The sequence below is a fragment of the Gobio gobio genome, assembly GCF_949357685.1.
Source record: "Gobio gobio genome assembly, chromosome: 18".
Lineage (NCBI taxonomy): Eukaryota > Metazoa > Chordata > Actinopteri > Cypriniformes > Gobionidae > Gobio > Gobio gobio.
The window spans coordinates 630,113-644,399 of record NC_137111.1 but is presented as its reverse complement, the minus strand read 5'-3'; the positions used below and the strand labels follow the sequence as shown (position 1 = coordinate 644,399).

Below are 14,287 nucleotides of genomic sequence, written 5' to 3'. Positions count from 1 at the left end.
CTATAAGTATTCTCCACACTGCAAAATCCTTATGTGATTATTGAACTATGTGTGGACCTGTGTAAAATATGGGACGCGTCATTTTGCTTGTAAATACGGGACGATTCCGTATTTCACGGGACGGGTGGCAACCCCAGCTGCCATTAAAATGCTAGGATATTAAAAGGATATTATTTAATATAACTCTGATTGTATTGGTCTAAAAGGAGAATGTCATACACCTAGGGTGGCTTGAGGGTGAGTAAATCATGGGGTAATTTTCATTTTTGACATTTCATAGACTTTAAGCAGCCAAAACAGTTAATGGTGTTGGTGTTTGTCCAGAACGCCACTCTTCAAGCGGAGAAACAGGCTCTCCGGACGCAGTTGAAGCAGCTGGAGTCCCAGAGCAGTAATCTTCAGGCGCAGATCTTAGCGCTGCAGAGGCAGACGGCGTCCCTACAGGAGAACAACACCACGCTGCAAACACAGAACGCCAAACTACAGGTCAGAGTCGCATTATCCGCTCAAGCGCTGGTGTTTCTGAGCGATTGAGCATCAGTGCTTCTCCTCAGGAATGTAAGTTTGGTTGTAATTAGCTTTCCAGGAGAGTTGCACACAACGATCTTGCATTGATGTTAGTCTTCAGGAACCCTGCTGACGTCTGGATAGTGAGAGAGATTCTGATGTTCTCACAGGTGGAGAACTCGACGCTCAACTCTAAGAGCGCCGCTCTCATGTCCCAGAATGCCCAGCTGCAGACGCAGCAGTCCAGCACAGAGAGCGAGCGAGATGTGGCCATGCGGGAGAGAGAAGACCTGCGCACCGTCTACGATCTGCTGCTCCACGACCACGAGAAGCTGTCCGCCCTGCACGAGAGACAGGCGTCCGAGTACGAGGATCTGATCGGCAAACACGGAGAGCTGAAGAGTGGCCACAAGAGCCTGGAGGTGCAGCACCGCAGCCTGGAGAACAGGTACCTTTAACAAACTCCATCCATCCATTCTCCAGAACACTCGTTCCATGTTGGGTCCGCAGGTGTGTTTGTGCTCCAAACATGAATGATTCCTCAAATCGTGTGTGTTGGTGAGGAGAGTGTGTTGCGACTGTAATGAGTGAATCAGACGCACCATTTTCTTTGCTGGAACAGAAAAGTTCCAACATGCGTTCAGGAGTAGCCTAATCATTCAGTCCTGCCAATCATCATTTCTAGCATATACACTATATTGCCAAAAGTATTGTGCCGCCCCTCCAAATCCCGGAGTTCAGGTGTTCAACCCCGTTATTTCCAGTGAAAGGAACTCCTAATGCTTCACCAAGATATTCTGGACAATTTCATGCTCCCAGCTTTGTGGGACCAGTTTGTGGACGGCCCCTTCCTGTCCCAGCATGACTGCTCCAGTGCTCAAAGCGTCTCCATAAAGACATGGATGAGCGAGTTTGGTGGAGGAACTGGAGTCCTGAGCTCAACCTGATAGAACAGTTTTGGGATGAATTAGAGCGGAGACTGAGAGCCAGGCCTTCTCGTCCAACATCACAAATGAAGAATCCCTATAAACACACTCCTAAACCTTGAGGAAAGCCTTCCCAGAAGAGCTGAAGCTGTTAGAGCTGCAACTCCATATTAAAGATGATGAATGAGAAGCTCATGTGCAGGTGAAGGGGGGCGGCACAACACTTTTGGCAATATAGTGTATAAGCAGTAGTCTACTGATCAAACCTCCTTCAAGGACAAGCCAAGTTCGTTTAACCCTAGATAGGCAGGCAAACTTATGAAATCCCACAGTGATATCTAGAGAGAGACTCTTTTCACTCAGTAAGTAAGCAACCTGATAGAAACACGCTAATAATAAGTAAATTAACATTCAGCAGCAGCAGAGCAGCACCCTGGCAACAACATCTCAGACAATGTGGTGTAGTTTACCATTTAGATCAGGCCCTCGAGATCCACTTTCCTGTAGAGCTCCAGCCCTGATCAAACTCACAGGCCTTTCTAGTAATCCTGAAACCCTTCATTGGCTTGTTCAGATGTGTTTGATTAGAGTTGGAACTAAACACTGCGGGAAAGTGGAGAGCGAATAGTAAAGTGTCCATTGTCCTAACCCTAACCCACACTTGAGAATCTCGTCAGAAATAATTGGTCTTTCCGACCAATGAATCTGGACAAACTACTCGGCTCACATAGTTTACTAGCCTACTATGTAGGATGGACGTAATCATATTCAGACGCAGGGTGTGTGTGTGTGTGTGTGTGTGTGTGTGTGTGTGTGCAGGTACAATCAGCTGTTGAAGCAGAAGACCGAGCTGGAGCAGCTGGAGAAGGAACTCAAAGCAGATCGAGAGAAGATGATCTCCGACAACAGGAGCCATCAGGACACGGCTGCTCAGTTCCACAAACTCAGCGCGGAGCACCTGATGTTAGTGTCTCGATCTCACTCACATCTCTCTCTCAGGGGAAGCTGACCGCTCATGAGCATGTGTCATGTGTGCAGGCTGAACTCTACATACCAGCAGCTCCTGAAGGACAATGAGCTTCTGCAGACGGATCACAAGACTCTGAAGAGTCAGCTGAACACGGCCCGCCTGGAGCAGACCCGCCTGGAGGCCGAGTTCTCCAAACTCAAGGAGCAGTACCAGCAGCTGGACATCACCTCTGCCAAACTCACCAACCAGTGCGAGGTACACGTCTCTAGTGGACACTAGTAATGTCTTCTTTAGCGTCTACTCATGGATGTAACTTTGTGAGAACTTCACATGTTCACACGAGACACGGAAGTGCTGAAACCGTTCACATAGAAGAAATGATGCCTGTGCTTTATTGCATACATCTTCCTGGTTTGTCTTCCGCTTCTCATTGTTTTTGTTTAATTACTTCCCTATCTCATGTCAACATGTGAAGTTCTCGTGTGAACGTCGCGATGTTCAAACAAAGGCTTGTGGAGGGTAACTGTGTGTGTGTGTGTGTGTGTGTGTGTGTGTGTGTGTGTGTGTGTGTGTGTGTGTGTGTGTGTGTGTGTGTGTGTGTGTGTGTGTGTGTGTGTGTGTGTGTGTGTGTGTGTGTGTGTGTGTGTGTGTGTGTGTGTGTGTGTGTGTGTGTGTGTGTGTGTGTGTGTGTGTGTGTGTGTGTGTGTGTGTGTGTGTGTCCTGCAGTTGTTAAGTCAGTTGAAGGGGAATCTAGAGGAAGAGAACCGGCATTTGCTGGATCAGATCCAGACCCTCATGCTGCAGAACCGGACCCTGCTGGAGCAGACCATGGAGAGCAAAGACCTGTTCCACGTCGAGCAGAGACAATACATGTATTTCTACACACTCATATTAATGTTGTTTATCTTCTATTTCCCTGTTATTAACCGGATTCAGTCTGAAGCTACTGTACTTCTCTCTCACACACAGAGATAAACTCAATGAACTGAGGAGACAGAAAGAGAAGCTTGAGGAGAAGATCATGGATCAGTATAAATTTTATGACCCATCACCTCCACGAAGGTAAGCGTTGCCATCTCACACAGATCTGTGTTTATAACATGGGTTTAACTTTTAGGTCAACTCATCTCTCTTTGAGATCTGCCTGTTATTCTGGGTGACTGCAGAGAGCCCTTATAAGATCTGCCAGCACTGAAGCTGGGGTGGGGAAAGAGCTTGTTGTGATCAGGAATACACTCTACACAATGCCAGACATCAAGCAACGCTCAGGCAAATAGCCATACACTCAAGGGTAGAACCTCTGGGTGTGTCCCGTAAAAGGCCAATCTGAGTGTTAATGTTTTTCCTGAGAGTATAAGTATTTCCATTCAGAGTGCTAGAGTGGTTTCCATTAGGTCCTTGAATAACTCTCTAGTGGAAGGTACAAGAAACCCAAATGGGTAATTTCATTTATCTCTTCCCATCCAGATATCCTCTAAGGTTGTTTCCACTATTATCAGCACTGTTATGAACCGGTATGTGCCAACCCTATAGTGAAAAGACTCATGGAGGGAAATTTCTATGGGTTATTCTTAAAAAAACATTTATATTTATGCATTTAACTGATGTGTTTATCTAAAGAGACGTACATTGCATTTAGTCTTTCTTAGTTCATGGATTCCATGAGGACTGAACCCATGGCCTTGACATTAGCACCATGCCCTGCTGTATGAGCTACTGGAATGCCAACCAGGTACCAACTAGCTCCAGTACATGCAGCCCGTGTGACTACTGTCCTTAGCACTCAACTCTTTCATTATGAAATACAATTCAAAGCCTGCATTTGGATCCTTACTTCCCAATTCACTAGCATGCGGAAAATGGTATAACACCAATAATACATGCCACCCTCTCCCTTTTAAATCACACCAAGGGAAACACTATATTAGGTTGCTGTAAGTTGAGTACAGGTAAGCATTCAAGACTGTAATGTCCTCCTGAATTGGCACCTAGCTTCGAGATAAGTTCCTCTATCTCCCTGTGAGTCCTGGATTTCCTAATAGTTAGACATCCTCTCTCATCCTAAACACTGGTGCTCCCCAGGGAATGGAAAAATTGAAAATCTGGCATGGGGATCCTATATTCTTTTCTCTCACTAGTCTGCCTTACTAACTGCATTTCCCAAAGGCATCGTAAGCCTAAGTAGCTCATAAAGACTATTGGTGCCAATGATTTCTGCAGTCTACTTAGGCTCAGTCTGGTGCTGAACGATCCTGGAACATCCCTAATTCACAGTGCGGCACAGCAATACTTTCACCATCCCGGATGTCTGAAGTTCAGGACTGGTTTCCGGGAGGCACATCACTGATTTGCTTGCTCTCTCTGTGAACGCCGTCTCAGATTCATGCAGAATTTCCCCCCAGAATGACTTAGGTGATTTAAACTGGGATTGGTTTTGTTCAAAAGTAGAAATCCCTGTAATTTTCTCTGCGAAGGAGAACAGAATACACTGTTTATGCCCACTGAGAGTTTTCAAGTGTTGGGGTTTTTACATGAATTATTACATGAAGTGATTTACAGGACATGGATCACATGATGAGGGTTGTGTGTGGTTCTGCAGGAGGGGTAACTGGATCACACTGAAGATGAGGAAGCTCATCAAGCCAAAGAGTCGTGAGCGCATGCGCTCTCTCACACAGACCCCGTCCCGCTCGGAGTCCAGCGAAGGTTTCCTGACGCTGCCCCAGCCGGACAGTCAGGACAGCTCGTCCGTCGGCTCCGGATCCAACTCGCTGGAGGATTCGCTCACCCACCTCAGCGGCAGTGAGTATCCACACTCTTCCTGTTCCCTGCAGTTTCCTGTGTCTGCAGCACTGCACAGGACTGACCTTCCCTAAGTCTGAGAGGCTCATCATAGTTTAGAGAGTTACTTCACTCCGGAATCTCTCAGATAGATTCAGTGGGGCTTTTCACACTGCTCACAATTTACCCAGGGTTAACAATTAATCCTGGGTATTCATAAACTGATGTTTCTCACTATATATTCCTAAACACTGGGTTTTGTGTGTCAGTGTCACTGATTGGACGAAAGCTGCACGTGACCTGTTTACATAAAGGCGTGAGCATTTTCAGATTACCGTATTGTTCCAAATATAAGACAAAGTTTTTTTCTTGGAAATACATCTGAAAAAATATATATACATACATATATATATATATATATATATATATATATATATATATATATATATATATATATATATATATATATAATGTATGTATGTATGTGTATATATATATAAATGTGTGTGTGTGTGTGTGTCCACTCATGGTCTGGCTGGGGGCGTGTGTGTCGTGGCTAAACTTTCTTCACACCAATCAATTGGTTTTTGTATATTTTTTTCACTAGTTAAACGATCAGTCTTGCACTAAGCCCGCAGTATGTTAACAGGAACACACGCGTGACGTATGATCCGCAGTTCGGCCTGACAGAAGCTCTCTCTTGTTCTCTTTCTCTGTGAAGGGAAGCGAGTGGAGAAAAGCCCAGCGCAGGCTTCCTCTAAGGGTACGCTTCAGTCAGCCCATGAACTCTGCCTGTGTGTTCATCTCTATTAAAAGGTGCAATACAAACAGTGATCCAGCGCTCGTCTGCCATCGCCCTCCAGTGGCACACACACACGTGTGAGAGCTGCTGACCTGTGGCTTTGCACCCTTTAATAATCATCCCCTGTGTGTGTGTGTGTTTGTGTGTGTGTGTGTGTGTGCATCTCACCGCTCGCTCACTCGTGTGTGTGTGTGTGTGTGTGTGTGTGTGTGTGTGTGTGTGTGTGTGTGTGTGTGTGTGTGTGTGTGTGTGTGTGTGTGTGTGTGTGCGGCTGTGGTGGATGTTAGCCCTGTGTTTGACAGCAATGGTGCGCTGTGGTCATGCTAACACGCGTCTGTTCTCTTCTCTAGCGCTGAAAAAGCTTCCGTTCATGAGGAACCGATCCAAGGAGAAAGACAGAGTGAAGGCCGTCTACCGCCGCTCCATGTGTAAGACTCTGATGGTCCACACCCATCATGCTCTTCTCTTCACTGATCATCATCACCCACACACTTGCAGTCCTCATTCTCTCATCACCAATGCTGTGGGTATTAGAGTAGTTAGTTCACATGAGTTAGTTCACTCTGCCTGCTAGACTACCATTCTAAACACTGATCACATGATGGCTCATAGACTCAGAGTCAGACCTGCCTGTGCTAGGGTTAGGGTGGGTTAGGGTTTGGGTGGGTTAGGGTTAGTTAACCCACCCTAACCCTAACCCAGACGTTACGCTGCTTTAATAGCTGCTTTTAATAATTATAAGCACTGGGTTGTGTTAATGTCTGCATCTCATCTGGTGTGTTTCCAGCACTGTCACTCCATCAATCACTTTCTTTTCACCGCTGTGTTCATACTCAGTGTGTTAATGAAGTGTGTGTGTGTGTGTGTGTGTGTGTGTGTGTGTCAGCCATGAATGACCTGCTGCAGACGATGGATGTGTCTGAGGGCCAGTGGTCCAGCAGCACAGATCATCTGGAAGCTCCTGATGGGAAGGAGTTTGAATCCATGGACTATTCCAGCGCCGCTTCTGATTACGCCAGCCTGATCCGCGCCCACAGCGCCAGACACCGCACACACACAGGTAGAGTCCGCAACACTGCTCATCATCTCTCACACACACACACACACACACACACACACACACACACACACACACACACACACACACACACACACACACACACACACACACAGGGAGAGTCCGCAACACTGCTCATCATCTCTCACACACACACACACACACACACACACACACACACACACACACACACACACACAGGTAGAGTCCGCAACACTGCTCATCATCTCTCTCACACACACACACACACACACACACACAGGGAGAGTCCGCAACACTGCTCATCATCTCTCACACACACACACACACACACACACACACACACACACACACACACACACACACACACACACAGGGAGAGTCCGCAACACTGCTCATCATCTCTCACACACACACACACACACACACACACACACACACACACACACACAGGTAGAGTCCGCAACACTGCTCATCATCTCTCACACACACACACACACACACACACACACACACACACACACACACAGGTAGAGTCCGCAACACTGTTCATCATCTCTCACACACACACACACAGGTAGAGTCCGCAACACTGCTCATCATCTCTCACACACACACACACACACACACACACACACAGGTAGAGTCCGCAACACTGCTCATCATCTCTCACACACACACACACACACACACACAGGTAGAGTCCGCAACACTGCTCATCATCTCTCTCTCACACACACACACACACACACACACACACACACACACACAGGTAGAGTCCGCAACACTGCTCATCATCTCTCTCTCACACACACACACACACACACACACACACACACACACACACACACACAGGTAGAGTCCGCAACACTGCTCATCATCTCTCTCTCACACACACACACACACACACACACACACACACACACACACACACACACACACACACACACACACACACACACACAGGTAGAGTCTGCAACACTGCTCATCATCTCTCTCTCACACACACACACACACACACACACACACACACACACACACACACACACACACACACACAGGTAGAGTCCGCAACACTGCTCATCATCTCTCTCTCACACACACACACACACACACACACACACACACACACACACACACACACACACACAGGTAGAGTCTGCAACACTGCTCATCATCTCTCACACACACACACACACACACACACACACACACACACACACACACAGGAGACTGTGCAGTTCACTTTCTGTGAAAAAAACCTCATTCTGTGATTTATAAGCATTTTGAAAAGTGAGGACATGGGGAACGTCCTCATATTTCTCCCTCTTTTTGTAATACCCATGTCATTATACACATTTGTGTCCTGATATTTCACAAAAACATGCCCACACACACACAGTTATAGATGCATCATTTATGCAGTTGTCTTTATAATATGCGGAAGCAGAAAACAGGAATAAAGTGAGTATTTGCTTAATAAGCCAAACCTGAGGAAATGCTCCATCTGGTAAAAATAGTTCAAATGTAAATGTTGAAGCCTTGCCAACAGAATGAAAGCCTCTTAGCAAAGATTGCATCATTTTATAGTGAAATGGCCCTGGGATTAAACATGGCAGTTTGAATGGGGACGGTTTTGTCCAAAAGGCCCTGAGAGGAAGTATCTTGTGTAACTAGTGTACAATAGATTTATGAAAGCCAGTGGGGGTGAAATGGTAAAGTTCTGATAAATACACACACCTGTGTTTTGCAGTTATGCAGTTGGCAGTAACACAGGCGCAATGATCGAAAAAAACAGTTTGCTCAAGAGTTTAATGGTATAAGAAGAGTCTTAATTATCATTTCAAGAGATTTGAGGAGGGAAACCCAGAAGTGCAATATGACTTAATGAGATGAACTCTTTCCCCGCCAGCATCTGATCCTTTTCACAAAACTTTCATAGACTTTCACAGAATATTATGAGCATTTCATGCAATTTTATTTTATTTTTTTAATTGACACTTGAATGTGGGTAAGTTTCATTAAAAAAGCTACATTTTAACAATTAACAATTTTGAAATAAAAAAAATCACAGCTTCATCAGAATTATATGAAACTTGGTGACTTTTCTAGCATAAGGACTGTAAACACACAAAAATTGGGGTCATGATTCGAGCATGCTAATTGGTCGTAAAAAAAATACTCCCACTTGTGTTCTTCGGTTAAAAATGACACCATAGGAAATGAATGGGAAATCTGCAAAAACACAAATTCACAGAACAAATCTATATTTATAACAAAACAAAAAAAACATCTGAAACTTTATAATTAATAGTCTTTAAGATTTTTTTAAATATATATTCAAATCCATCAACAAAAAAATCATTAAATGTGTTCAAAACAGAACTAGTGAATCCTCAAGCCTCTCCATTGAGACCTCTAGTGGTCACACACATGACTGCAGGATTTCTGAAATAATTCCAAAAGAGGGGCTAATCTGCCTTCAAAATTTTTTTTATTTTGAAGGCCTAGTCTCGATTTTAACCTGAAATACTGCAATAATTAAAAAAATATATTACAAAAAATAAATTTTGTATAATTTTCAATGACAAAAATATACCATAATTATTGCATAAATATTAAAAAATACCATCAAATCATCTCAAAATACAAAATTAAAAAGAAAAAATATTATTGCAGAAATTAAGGTGCATTGGTTTTACTGGGGTGGAGGAAGTTTAATTTGTAGGTGTCCGGTCACTTATGAGCGGGAAGAGGACCAATGCAGCCCCTAACATATAAGAGTTTTATGAAAGTAATTTCTGGATGTTCCCGTAGATCTTCCTGTACCGTATTTTTGTGATGACATCATCGCTCTGTTGTCTGCAGGTAGCGCCATGTCCAGCGATGACATCACCCAGCTGTCCTCCGAGGAGTCCGGTGTGCTGACAGCTCAGGGTGAGGAACTGGCCCAGGCCACGCCCCTCATGCATCTCATTATCATCCGGCCTTTGGCCAAATATATCGTTATCGCTATGCTTTTGATGTGTTTAGTTTCATCCGTTGTGTCTAGTTTATAATATTTACTGTATATATTATTAGCTGTTTGCAATTTCGTTAGATTGCAGTGATTCTCCCTCGTGTTGTTGTCAGTGGTGTGTGTTGTGTTGAGTCTCTGTTCTCTCTGTGTGTGTGTGTGTGTGTGTGTGTGTGCGGTCAGGCGTGATGAACGGCAGTGCGGGCGGCAGTGATGATGTCAGCGGGAGTTTGGCCAATCCGGCGAGGCAGACGTCAGCACAGCTCAGCTCTCTGGAGGGCAAACGCAGGGCCAAATCTGCAGGAAGTGAGATGGTTTCCCTGCAGCAGTTCCTGCATGAGAGCACGGACCCGGTGGAGGTGACGACCAGAACCCTCACACACACACACACACACTCACACACACACACACACTCACACACACACACACACACACACACTCACACACTCTCACACTCACTCACACACACACACACTCGTCTCGTGTGAACCAACCCGTCACGGTCTGGTTAGTTTGTCCCATTCAGCTGAAATCAGTGATGCCACATGAGCAGAGCTGGCCATCTGTGACCCTGATCCACTGCCCATATCAGAGCCAGACGCCCCCCCGCTCTCACTGAGAGGACACACTGTAGCTGCTCACCCGGGTATTTCAACGTTTCAGTTCGGGCGCAAGATTAATTACAAATTACACTCGTCCTGGAAAACCTGGAAAATTGATGACAAATTTTCCAGTCCTGGAAAACACATGGAAAATTAGAGAACATGTAAAATGTCCTGGAAAATCTTGTTGTTGTCTGGGAAAAAGTTATTTCTTTAGCCGAGTATAAAGAGTTTATCGCTGGGCCAAACAATTAGCGCTAGTCTCAGAAAGCACATGTTCAGGAATGCTGAGTTTGATGTGTGTGAGTAGTATTTGAATAATGATGTTTAATAGCTAATGCTATAACTGCTCTAATGTATGCAGTGAATGTTAACTCGTAAGCTTCTCCCTAATCACATCATTTTGATATAAAGTCACATTTGTGTGTTATAAAGTCAGAATTGCGTGATATAAACTCGCAAGTCTTTTCTTCACAATTGACTTTTTTGCGCAGTTGCGAGTTTATATCTTGCACTTCTGACTTCTTTTCTCAGAATTGTGAGATCTAAACTGCAATTGCAAGTTATAAAGTCAAATTCTGAGGAAAAAAGAATTGCGACAATTTTCGCGTTTATATCACAAATATATAAACTCGCAATTGCGAGAGAGTCAGAATAGCGAGAAAAAAAGTCTCAATTACCTTTTCTTATTCTGTGGTGTAAACAAGCTTCCATAGTCATAATGTATGATTAAGAGCTCATATTGAAAAATGCTGGATTAAGTAATGGCGATAAACTGGAAGGCTTTAAAAGAAAGCAATATTTGGCATGATCCTTGTCTTTTATTCCCGCCTTAGTAAAATTGAAAATGTCCTGGAAAAGTACTGGAAAATGGTTGCTGAAAAAGAGTGGGAACCCTGAATTACTGTCGGAAAAACCCCTGACCCCACCCAGCATTTCAACACATTAAATCACTCTCAAAAGTTCCGAAAATAAGTGTTATTATACTTTCAGTTCAAACATAAATAGCACAAACTCTCTTAGAGAATTTGCAATTCAAAAACATAAATGTCATGATATTCTAGAACAGTTTTCATACAAAAAAAATAATAATAATAATTAATTAACAAAAAAGACTTTGTTAAAAAACTTCTCCAACCAAAAATATTAAATTTAAAGTGATATATTCGTTAGAGTTCTGTTTGTATCGGGTCTAACTTTAGTGAAGATGAGTGAGAGATCGCATCGAAGGAAGCTTTAAAAGCGTGGAAACCGTTTGATTTGAGTCACGGGGGAGTTTGTTCAAGAATAATTATGCCAGCAGTCGAGTAGCAAAAAAGGGTAGAAAATCAAAATCCCTCAAACCCGTTTGGCGTGTGTCGTTGAAACCTGGGTAGGTCCGGTTCCGGTTCCGGTTCCGGTTCCGGTTCCGCTTCGATTGCCGTAATTCTTCCCTGAGGACATCCGAAGATTTCAGCACGGTCTTCCTGGTGTACCCACAAGGTTTTGCAGTGCAATTGAATGTGGTTAAACTGCAACAATAACTCATTATTCTCTGCAACTGCTCCGCAACTCCACCATTTCCACCGGCTCTCACTTCCACGACGCGCCTCCACTTCCTTCACGCATGTTCATTTTTGATCTCCATTAGCGGACCACACCCTTTTCTTCCTCATTTAATTTATATTTTCGTTCAGATAAATCATGAAGATAATTATCATAAAGTTAAAAAATGAGTTATTAGCTTGGATTATTCGTTAGTTGAAAGGGATATGTGAAAGAAAACAGAAGCAGCATCAACCGTGTACAACAGCACCGGTCAAAGGTCACGAGTCCGTCAGGTTATCAATGTTTCTGAGAGAGTCTCTTCTGCTCATAACTCCAGTAATCAGTGTAATATTCCTCCAGTGTAGTTATTAGTCAGGGGCAAGATTCAAAGAGGTCAGAAAAAGTATTGTGTAATAATAACTCATACAATGTTAGAAAATATTCATTCAAAAATAAAACCAGTACATAATATGTACATATGGGCACAAATATGTAAACAGTCTCAACACTCCGCAGTAAGTGTGTGTGTGTGTGTGTGTGTGGGTGTGTGTGTGTGTGTGTGTGTGTGTGTGTGTGTGTGTGTGTGTGTGTGTGTGTGTGTGTGTGTGTGTGTGTGTGTGCCAGTAAAACACCTAAAGAGCCAACAGACTAAAGAAGACACACATGAGCCGCATGTATTCAACACATCTTTGAGCTAAAATACAGATATACAGCTAAAGCTAACCCTATACTAATGTCCCCTATACAATAGCCTACTCATCTGATACACACACACACACACACACACACACACATTAATGATTATAACCTTGGTCACAGAGACAGCCAATCAGAATCCATCCTGCTTTAACTCAAGCAGTTAAAGCGGCAGAAGACAGAAGTGCAGCGCTGATCATAAACTACGATATCATCCGCTGATATAGTTATGGTTATAGTTATAGTTATAGTTATGGTTATAGTTATGCTTGGTGTGATCGGGCCAGAGTTTCCACGGGGCTTAAATCTTAATTTGACCACAGTTTAAGGCCTTAGAAATGTCTTAAATTAGAGAAGAAAGTCTTAAATTCAGTGTCAGGGCATTAAATCAGGGCCCTATGATGGACACAACCATAAAATAGAATAAAAGTAAAAGACGGAATTTGAGAAAAAAGAAACCGTATTTCATACTGCCCTAAAAATTTTTGTTTTTTTGTTAAACCTTTAATACATTGCTGTTGCAGCTTCTTTTTGATTAATAAAATCTAATTTAACCATTAAAACAGCCCAGAAAAATGAAAACAGAATAAACTAGAAAACAAAAAATTAATGAATAGGGCTCTAAAATTAATGGCGAAATTAGATTGCATGAACTGCAAAACATTTTATTAAATCCCTAAACATCCTTAAATCAAGAGACATTCACTGAAGAGAAATGAAGAGATGAAGTCTTGAAGATTAAGTGAGTTTGAGCTTAAAGGGTCACTTCAGTGATTCAGCATTAGGCTTTGTATTTACACTGGGTCATTTATGCAGTAGAAATGTGAAATTATTTTTGAATTTGGCGCCTTCTAGGCTGAGAAAAGACAGAACATGTATTTTTGTCTCTTGTGGATGAAAGACAACAACTCCCAGAATGCACTGCTTCGCTGCCCTACGAGGCCACTCCCTACACCGTCATTTTGATCCTCATAGTAATACAATCATTTCGTTCAGTTCGAGAATAAACACTACAATTAGAAACTGAACGTGTGTTTTCACTAAAGTGTGTGTGAGCCGAAGGAGGGTCATGTGACAGAGGCAGCAGAGTCAGATCTCCTTCCTCACTCAGAGCTGAGGGAACGTTATCCAGAGCGTTCTCACATCGCATGTGGAAGATAAACTATCACAGGAATTCATTGAAGAGTTGAAACACTCAGTTTGCTCTGCAGCGCTCCGTTATTCTGAGTGTCCGTGTGGCCTCTGTGTCTCAGTCTGTGTGTGAGATCTCTCCCTATGGGCGGATGATGACATGTGGAGCAGCTCCATCTAGTGGCTGTAGTCTCTAGCCTCTGGACAAAACATCCTCAGATGACGCAAGATGACGATATTTGTGTCATCTGAGGATTTTTTCCAGAAATAAAATGCATAATTCTCTCGTCTAA

The 14,287-nt window shown here is 43.5% G+C and overlaps 1 protein-coding gene across 1 annotated transcript in view; it reads left to right on the top strand.

Annotated features, from left to right (window-relative positions):
• The window catches only part of ccdc88ab (coiled-coil domain containing 88Ab), a 94,934-nt gene that overhangs the window by 65,977 nt on the left and 14,670 nt on the right, over positions 1-14,287 (top strand). Inside the window, exons 19-29 of the mRNA XM_079842323.1 lie at positions 325-486; positions 678-955; positions 2,253-2,396; positions 2,472-2,658; positions 3,130-3,275; positions 3,373-3,465; positions 5,003-5,205; positions 6,337-6,414; positions 6,873-7,046; positions 9,891-9,959; positions 10,222-10,397. Of these exons, the coding sequence (XP_079698449.1) occupies positions 325-486; positions 678-955; positions 2,253-2,396; positions 2,472-2,658; positions 3,130-3,275; positions 3,373-3,465; positions 5,003-5,205; positions 6,337-6,414; positions 6,873-7,046; positions 9,891-9,959; positions 10,222-10,397 (1,710 nt within the window). The remainder of the gene's footprint in view (positions 1-324; positions 487-677; positions 956-2,252; positions 2,397-2,471; positions 2,659-3,129; positions 3,276-3,372; positions 3,466-5,002; positions 5,206-6,336; positions 6,415-6,872; positions 7,047-9,890; positions 9,960-10,221; positions 10,398-14,287) is intronic.